This window comes from Dipodomys merriami, unplaced genomic scaffold (genome assembly GCF_024711535.1).
Source record: "Dipodomys merriami isolate MVZ:Mamm:240054 unplaced genomic scaffold, mDipMer1.0.p SCAF_307, whole genome shotgun sequence".
Lineage (NCBI taxonomy): Eukaryota > Metazoa > Chordata > Mammalia > Rodentia > Heteromyidae > Dipodomys > Dipodomys merriami.
Window position 1 is genome coordinate 145952 of NW_027204571.1, and position 9460 is coordinate 155411.

At 54.5% G+C, this 9460-nt stretch overlaps 1 protein-coding gene across 8 annotated transcripts in view; it reads left to right on the forward strand.

Annotated features, from left to right (window-relative positions):
• The window catches only part of LOC138840911 (ataxin-2-like), a 70957-nt gene extending 62128 nt beyond the window's left edge, over nucleotides 1-8829 (forward strand). For 7 of the 8 annotated variants that reach the window (XM_070041312.1, XM_070041313.1, XM_070041316.1 and 4 more), the window contains 4 exons: nucleotides 3619-3764; nucleotides 4891-5118; nucleotides 6872-7040; nucleotides 7793-8829. In XM_070041312.1, the coding sequence (XP_069897413.1) occupies nucleotides 3619-3764; nucleotides 4891-5118; nucleotides 6872-7040; nucleotides 7793-7818 (569 nt within the window). In that variant the 3' untranslated portion in view covers nucleotides 7819-8829. The remainder of the gene's footprint in view (nucleotides 1-3618; nucleotides 3765-4890; nucleotides 5119-6871; nucleotides 7041-7792) is intronic. The other variant, XM_070041317.1, reaches the window with a different exon arrangement.
• Nucleotides 8830-9460: the final 631 nt, after the last annotated feature.

Consider the following 9460-nt stretch of genomic DNA (forward strand, 5'->3'; position numbering starts at 1 on the left):
TTTGTTTCATGTTTCATGTTCGCGCTGCTGGTGACAGCTCATGACTTGTGTCTCCAAGGTGAACGTGAGACGACCTAGTCAGAACAGGTCTGCTACTGCCCAGGTTGGCTTACCTTAGGATCATGACTTAGGAGAATAGGTAGCTATTTTCAGAATGTGCTTTATGTTATGATGAGTGGGGTAATTCGAATTTCAAATATTGATGCCAAGGGTCATGTGGGGTAGGAGAATTTGAACCACCTTGGTCGAATTCAGACTGCATGAAGGCCACATGAGTTCAACTGATGCATGAACAGGTCTGGTTGGAGAATCCCGGATTTGAGCTCACAAGGACCGCCCGTCCTGCTGCTAGTTCACCCCCCTCCCTTCCTGTGCTTACTTATTCTTACTTATGTGCGCACGCTCTTTCTCTCCCTCTCTCCTTCCCCCCTCCTTCTCTCTCCTTCCCTTCCTCCCTCCCCGCTTTCCCTCTCTCCCTCTCTCCCCCTCTTCCCACCCTTCCTCTTTCTCTCCCTCTCTTTAGCAGTTCTGGGGTTTGAACTCAGCCTCCCGCTCAATTGATAGGCCAAGTGTTCTGCTACTCGAGCCACACCCCAGCTTTTCCCCATTAATTTCTCTCCTCTCCCTTTGTGTCACTTTTAAATGGGCTTTCTAAGAACCGTGTTAGTGTCAAATTAGAATTTTCTCAATTACCATTTACATCTTATGAGCTAAATGGAAAAAACAAAACAAAAACTAATTCCATGTCACATCGCCTTGCTTTTTTTTTCTTTGCTAGTAGTTCTTTCAGGTAATGAGATGGATTTGTTTGTGAGTTGTGATAGAGTTCATGTAGAATCAACACAGCTTGGTTCCTTGCAGTGTTTGTGCTGTACATGCAATCAGCTCTAGATTCTAGTACTCCATCTTATGTTCATATTATATTGGCAAATTTACACTACCCAAGTTATTTTTTTAAACTGCCCGGTGAGGACTTGGCACTGTGGCTCACAGTGGTAGAGCACTTGCCTTGAGCCAAAAGAGCTCAGGGACAGTGCCCAGGCCACGAGTTCAAGACCCATGACCAACAAAAGGAGAAAGAAATAAATGCACTGTGAAAGTGTGCTCCACTCACTTGGAAAACTGAATTGAGGAAGATGACTTGTTCCCAGGATTCCAAGGCCAGCCTGGACCACATCACAAACACTTCATCTCCAAAAAGAGGAAAATAATCAATCATGAAGACATGACTGAGCTGGGGTTGTGTAGCTCAGTGAGTGACAGAATAGGCTTAACATGCTTGGCACTGAGAACCCAATGCTGCTGGCCACAGAGCGGGACCCTGTCCTAAAACACTACCCTCAAAAAAGCTTTCACCTTTAATTGTAATTTCAAGATTTTCACATTGTCCCAGTTGATAAAAATGTAATTATGATAATTAGCAATAGCCATGTTGTGGCAGCCAGGCACCGTGGCTCCTGCCTCTGGTGCTAGCTACTCAGAAGGCTCAGATCTCCGAATCAAAGCTAGCTTGTGAAGAAAACATAACTGAGAGGTACTGTCGCCAATGAACAGTGATGCTGTCCCAAGTTGTGGCTCAAGTGGTACAGCACCAGCCATGAACGAAAACGCCAAGCAAGAACACCAGGCTTTGGTACAAGCCTTGGCACTGGCACAACATTTAACCAGTTGATTAATTAACAGTCCACCACTCCACCAGAAGCCTTTTGCAAAATCGTAATACTTTGCTCAGAAGTAATTAAAAATGGAATTTGAGCCCAGTGTTGGTGGCTTATGGCTGTAAAACTAGCTACTTAGGAGACTGAAATCTGAGGATCAGCCCAGGCAGGAAAGTCTGTGAGACTTTTATCTCGAATAAACTACCAAAAAGCTGGAAATGGAACTGTGGTTCAAGTGGTGGAGTTTTGCCTTGAGCAAAAAAAGGTCGGGGACAAGAAATTTGCCAAAGTTTAGCTGGACACTGGTGGCTCATGCCGATAATCCTAGCTCCTCAGGAGGCTGAGATCTGAGGATCATGGCTCAGAGCCAGCCCTGGCAGGAAAGTCTGTGAGACTCGATCTCAGAAGTATCAGAGCTGTGGTTCAAATGATAGAGCACCATCCTTGAGCAACAAAGCTCAGGGACAATGCCCAGGTCCTGGGTTCAAGCCCCAAAAAAGATCTTTACAAGAACCACCAAGAATCAAATTTTAGTTGTTCTCAATGTCTTTTGTTTTGAGATGAGATCTTGCGTTGTCCAGGCTGGTCTCAAACCGTTATCCTGCTTGAGCCTTTTGAGCAATGGGGACTGCAGTCGTGCATCACTGAACCCAGCCTTGTGTCAGATATTGAGACCAGTGCAAGTGACAGCTTTTCTTAAAACCCATAAACTTGGTATGGCGGTGTGGTGAAGGACGGTCTGGGGAAAAAAAAAAATCCCTTTTCCAAGAAGTTCCACTGGTTGGCACTGTGGTTCCCATGAAGGCTATTTGTCACCTCTCCAAAGGTTACTAGTCCCAGAGGTGATGACGGTAAAGTGTCTGTGCGCACGGGCGCCTTGAGTTTAGAGCATTCTGCTCCCTCTGAACTAGCAATCAAGGAACACTGGTGCTGGCCGTGCACACTCTGCCTTGCCTTTCCCCTTCCTCCCCCTCCAGAAAGGCACATTCATGGCTGGACCAGGCCCCACCGGAACTAGAGTCCTCTATCCTGCTTCCCTCCATCTAGGATGGGCCGCAGGCTGACCCCGCCTGACCCTGAAGCGTGCTGGCTCCTGTCCTCGCTCTGCTGTGGGCTCAGCTCAAAGCAGTCATGGTGCCCATCTCTGAGAAGTCTGGCAGCAGGCATTGCCTGGGCCACTCTGCGCTGCGTGCACCCCGGGCTCCTCCGTCCCTGAGTCGTGGGGCCTCTTTCTTCCTAGCCTTTCAGTTCTTCGAGTTGCTGTTTTGGGAAGCCAGGGACAATTTTGTACCAAGTTATGACTCAAGACTGACATGCATGAAATTTTATCTTAGTGACCACATTTCTACTAAATGGCCATCATACTTCCTTTGAACTTACTCTAGGAAAATTCTGAGGGGTTTGAGCTATTTTGAAGGAGTCCCGATTTTATATACTTTAGGCAGTTTCGTAAATGTTATAATCTAGGAAACCTATGAGGAGTCTCATCAGGGCTGCAGGGAACAAGCTGGAGTGTGGATGCTCCCGATGGGCTTAGAAGGGCTCATTTGACCTACGGCAAACAGCCCGTCTCTCCAGTGTGGCTGTGTGCGCACGTGTGTGCCTGTCACTGCAGCTCCAGGCGGCAACATGGTGGGGTTAGCCGGGTGGTCCCTTGTGACTGGCAGACATTGTGTCCTCGTGGCTGCCAGCACAGCTGGAGTTGGTTTTGCCCACATTTCAAAGCTGCCTTTGAAGGATGCAGTTAACATTTCAGAGTAGTCGAGTCACATGCTAGTCTGATGGTCAGGAAGAGACTGCTGTCCTCATTTTCCGAGCTGGATGGAGGAAGTGGCTGTGGAAGAAGCGGCAGCGCGCGGGCGGCGCGGCGCAGCTGAAAGCAGCTCGGGAAGGAGGCAGGCTCTGTGCGGTGGGTTCAGCCGCCATGCGGCCATTGTGCATGCTCTTTTCCTCTCTCTAGTTTCCACAGGTTCCCTTGCTCAGCAGTACGCGCACCCCAGCGCTACCCTGCACCCCCATCCTCCACACCCTCAGCCTTCAGCCACCCCCACGGGACAGCAGCAGAGCCAGCACGGCGGAAGTCACCCCGCACCCAGTCCTGTTCAGGTGAGCAGAGTGCCGGGCCTTTTGGCTTCTCCACACAGAGGAACCCAGCAGCGCAGCTACACCCCGCCCCTTGCTTGGACCCCGCACGCCCCCACGTGAGCCTGCATCCTCTCCACACGCCCCTGGGAGGACGGCGGAGCTCAGAAGCAGTGCCTTAGGTTCCTAGGCAGACCAGCGTGATTGGACCAAATGGAACTTATTGATGCTGGAAATCGAATGCAAAGCTCCTAGTTTGTTTTTGGTTTTTGTTGGTTTTTTTTTTTTTGCGGGGGGGGGGGGGGCGGTTGTGGGGCCTGAACTCTGGGCCTGGGCGCTGTCCCTCAGCTTTTCAGCTCAAGGCTAGCGCTCTACTGCTTGAGCCACAGCGCCACTTCCGGCTTTTTTCTTTCTGCTTATGTGGTGCTGAGGAATTGAACCCAGGGCCTCTTGCATGCAAGGAAAGCGCTCTACCACTGAGCCACCTTCCCAGCCCTCCTAGTTTAATATAAAGCAAATTCTTACTTGCTTGGGACTTTGTTTCATTCTTAAAGCTTATATGCTAAGCTTTTTTGTACTTGGGAACTAGTCCTGGGGCTTGAGCTCAGGGTCGGGGCATTGTTCTTTTTTTTGGGGGGGGGCATTGTTCTTGAGCACGTTTTTGCTCAAGGCTAGCACCACAGCTCCACTGACTTTTTTTTGAGTAGTTATTTTAGATAAGTCTCATGAACTTTCTTGCCTGGGCTGCCTTTGAACCTTGGTCTTCAGATCTCGGCCTCCTATGTAGCTAGCATTACAGATGTGAGCCACCAGTGCCCAGCAGGTGCTGTGGTTCAAGTTGTAGAGTGCTAGTGGTGAGCAGAAAAAAGCTCCGGGACAGCGCCCAGGCCCTGAGCTCACGCCCCGGGACAAGTCCAGAAAATAGTTTCGCAGACGTTTCTGTCCACGTTGGCTTTGAGGAGGAGATGACAGCTGAGCAGTTGGGCTTCTAGGTGTGAGCCATGGACCCCCGTTCCCCCATCCCATCCCCTGCCCCTCCCCGCCCGCCCCGCGCCCCCCGTGGTGTGTGCTAGTGAAAGAACTAGGGAGTGTGTCTGTGGGCGGTGCATCGCTTCCCTCCTCAGCTCAGCTCTTCCCTCTTCCTATCCAGCATCATCAGCACCAGGCCGCCCAGGCTCTCCACCTGGCCAGCCCACAGCAACAACCAGCTATTTACCACGCGGGGCTGGCGCCCACCCCACCCGCCATGACGCCAGCCTCCAACACACAGTCGCCACAGAACAGTTTCCCCACAGCACAACAGACGGTGTTCACCATCCATCCTTCTCACGTCCAGCCGGCATACACCAACCCACCACACATGGCCCACGTACCTCAGGTAAACCGGCACGCGCCGCCGCCCTGTGCACACCGAGTGGGAGCTGGTGGTGATGAGATGCGCGGCCTGGAGCCAGTGATCTCCCAGCCAGGAGTCCTGTGTGTGGTGCCACCCGCCCGTCTCCCTCCCCGCTCGGCGCAGTGGCCTGGCCCTCAGTGATCGTGTCGTGGCTTTGTGCTGAGATCAGTGGAGTTGTGATTGGCCAGTCCTGTGACGTTCCCCAGCTCAGTGGAGTTGTGATTGGCCAGTCCTGTGACGTTCCCCAGCTCAGAATGCACCCAGTACTTCCTTCCTTCCTGTGTCTGCTTTGCTCCGTGTAAGCTTCACTACTGTGTATGTATGTGCACACACACGCGCGCGCGCGTGCACACGCACGCACACACAAGGCAGAGTGGGTAGGCTTTTGCAGAGGGAGTCTCAGCAATAAGGTAGCTACACTAGGCTTGTCAGCGCGAGTCTATCACAGGTGTCAGAGAAGCGTGTCTAGTTGTGTGCCCGGTGCCCTCCCTCCTCTGACCATGTCCGGTAGGGCGAAGGCGTGGCTTGGTACTCGGTGCAGCGTTGGCCGGAGGCTCACAGATGTCCGTCTCCCTGCAGAGCAGCCCTGCAGTGCCCGGGGCTCAGCTGGCAGTGGAGAGGTGTGGTTGCTGTGTGGTCAGCTGTGCGGGGCAAGGGTGGACTGAGCATGAGGATCGGGCGCTGGCGCTGGGCTGTCCTGGAGGCCCAGGCGCTGTGAGGTGAACTGGCGTTGGCAGAGGCCCCGCTGCTCTCGCGCACGCCTCTTGGAGTTCCCCGGCTCCAGCTCCTGGCAAGAGTGCACAGGGAGGCCGTGGCCCGGCGTGGCCTAGATGCCAGGTTCCGCGGTGGATGCTGAGGAGGCCCGGCCCCTCCTGGGGCGCGTGGCCAGCCAGCTGGCATGCTCGGCGTAGCCGCTTGCTTGGTGCCATCAGCTTCCTGACGCTGCGTCCCGTGGAGGCCACGCAGCCTGGTGGCTCTGTCGGCGTGGGGCCTTCTGTGCAGGGTGGGGTCCCGACAAGCAAGCAGCTTACCCCAGGGCGGCGCACACATGGCCGGGGCCCATTCGGATGTGTGGACTGGAGGCTTGTGTGTGGAGCGTGGCGCAGCCTGGGAGGCAGGCAGGACCCCGCGGCCTGGGCTCGCTGAGGCCCCCTGCCAGCCTGATGGCTCTGGTACAAGGCACTGGGCTGGCCCAGATAATGATGAGGACCCTCTCTATCCCCCCAGTGTTCCCCAGCTTCCTCCTCCTGCCCCGCAGGGAGGGCGCCGAGGAGAGGCCGCGGCCCTGTCCGTCGCGCAGGCCGGCCTCTGCCTTCCTGCTCGTGGCAGTGTTCTTGGAAAGCACGTCCGGCCTGCTGGCGGCGTGGGCTGAACTCTTGCCCTGGTATAGGGAGGCGCCAGGCCTGCACTTGGTCGCGCCCGTGTCTTTGTCCCAGGTGGAGAGGACGTGGTCAGACTGGCTGCGGGCAGCTAGGACGGGCAGCCTGCTGTGTCCTGGGCTCCCTTGGCGCCCGCTCCTCCTCCACCCCGCAGGACCCACCCAAGGGGAAACAGGACCTGGCCCCAAGCAAACAAGGGCCCTGAGGCCCGCTCCCGCCCGTCCCTGCCAGCCCGGCCCGGCCCCGGCTCCCCTGCACCCCACCCCACCCCCGCCCCGCCCAGCGAAAGGAACACAGTGACATGTTGTTGAAGCCGGAGATGTTGCCTGTATGCGTAAAAGAGCTCTCTGTTTCAGGCCCATGTACAGTCAGGAATGGTTCCTTCTCATCCAACTGCCCATGCGCCAATGATGCTAATGACGACACCGCCACCTGGCGGCCCCCAGGCCGCCCTCGCTCAAAGTGCACTACAGCCCATTCCAGTCTCGACAACAGCGCATTTCCCCTATATGACGCACCCTTCAGGTGAGGCCTGTGTGTGCAGGGGCCGCCGGGGCACCCCAGCATTCCGCTCGCACAGCTCCATCGCAGGCAGGGCCGGCGCTTCACGCCCCACACCCCAGAGTAGCGAGACCCGTCCGAGTGCGCGCCCAGGTCAGCGCAGGGCCCCGGCCAGGAGCCGAGTGTGTGTGTTCTGATGGTACAGGGTGTGCTGGAGCGGCACCAGCGGTAGCTGGCGCAGGCCGAGGACTCAGTTGGCCTTCGTGTTACGGCAGGCTGGACAGGGCGGTGTGTCCCCTGAGTCCCGGCAGGCTGACAACGCAGGGGGTTATGAGCAGATGGCTTGGCGGAGAGCACGTGCGCCCGTGCTGTGTGTGGACTGGTGGAGTGCAGGGTCGGCCCCAGCCCGCGCCCGACGGGAGGATGCCCGCGGTGTCTCGTATGGCTGGCTGCGTGGCAGTCACAGCAACACTGGTGCTTGGCTAGCATTCGGGGTGGGGGCGTTAAGGCCCCCTCTCCTGCCCCATGAGCAGCAAGTCTTCTGGGAGATTTATCTGCAGTGGTTTCATGTCTGACTGGTTCGTTTCTCCCCCACCCCACGCCACGCCACGCCACCCCACCCCACCCCACCCCACCGTGGTGCAGATGGGAGGGGGCGCGCTGAACCTCGGTCTTGCGCAGCTAGCTCCAGGATAGTTGGCAGTTGGCTGCAGAGACACTAGGCTGGTGTGCAAAGGTGCCAGTGGTGTTTAAATGTGCACTTTTCTTTCTTACAGTGCAAGCCCACCACCAGCAGCTGTAAGGCTGCCCTGGAGGACCCGAAAAGCCAAATCCCCTCCTCCCTTCTACTGCTTCTTCCGACTGGAAGCACGGAAAACTAGTTTCACTTATTTCGGTTTTTAAACAATATACGTTGATTTCTTGTAACATCCAATAGGAATGCTAACAGTTCACTTGCAGTGGGAGGTATGTGGACGAGTTTAGGAACTTGTGGGCTGCTCCATAATCCCATGCTGTTCCAAAGCCCCCAAGTGCCCAGCTCTGCTTGCCGAAACTGGAAGTTATTTATTTTATAACGGTCCTTGAAAGTCATGAACACATCAGCTAGCAAAACAAGTAACGAGTGGTTCTTGCTGCTATTACCGCTTTTAAAAGAAAATAAATCAAGACTCGGAACGCCCTTTTACTAAACTTGACAGAGGCTCAGTAAATTCTTACCATCAAACTGATGGCTTATTATTTATAAATCAAGTTTGATGAGGTGATCACTGTCCACAGTGGTTCAACTTTTAAGTTAAGGGAAATCTTTTACTTTGTAGATAATATAAAATAAAAACTAAAAAAAAAAATTAAAAAATAAAAAAAGTTTTAAAAACTGCTACCAAATCGGTGTGTGTGTGTGTGTGTGTGTGTGTGTGTGTGTGTGTGTGTGTGTAGGAGGGCAGGCCACGACTGCCCAGCGAGGTGGTTGAAATGCCTTCTCTTCTTTCCCTTCATTGCCAGCTCGCGTGTCTAGGGAAAGGCGAGGCTGAGGTCCCTGTCCCCTGGGTGGACCAGCAGTCGCAGCGGCAGAAGGCTGGCCAGAGCTGGGCAGCACTGAGGCTGCACCTCGAGCGAGCGTTGCTGCTGTAAGCTCCCTTGCTTTTCTCCCTCTGGCCCCTGTGCACGTGCGTGCGGCTCGTGGCCTCCTCTGAGAATTTGCTGCTACCTGATTTGTGGGAAGGCGATGGGGCCCGCCCGGGGGTCTGGAGCCAGGGCAAGGATTTGATCAAGATTCAAACAATAACAGATGGAGATTCTGAAAACCTTTTTTAATTCACATAGAACAATTTGTACATTATAGCAAAATGTGCATTTTAAGAATAAGTTACTGGTACAGTACATAAACAATACATAAGAATTGACCAAATGCCTTCTGCCCTGTCATAAGAGGAGCCCAGGCACACCGCACAGCACTCGCGGCCTTGTCAGGAGGTGGTGGATAAATACGGTGGAAATGTTAGTGCTAACTTGATGCTTCGTTAAGGCCGCCTGAGTGAAGGGACGGCCAAGAGACCCCAGGCTGCCCTCAGAACCACAAGGCCTGCACGGAGGTTGTGTGAAAATAGTGTTCTCTGGCCCCCAAGATTTTAACAATTGTTATTCCTCTCTCCTGCACGGTCCAGACATGATCAAAGGCAGAAGATTTATCCCACAGAAAGCCGTATGGATTGCTGGTCTAAAATTCAAGGCAGGTTAGTTGACTTAATTCTTTGGTGCTGGTGACTCAAGTCCAGTGGGCAGGTGGCGTGGAGGTGCTTGCGGCCACCGACTCCTGCCAACTGGTGGACGGCCGGCACGCACTGCCCAGTTTGGCACAGACAGAGCTGAGCTCCTAGTGCTGGAAGCTGCCAGTCTGGCCCCAGGGGCCAGGGGAGGACACCTGAGGACGGGCAGGAGGCAGG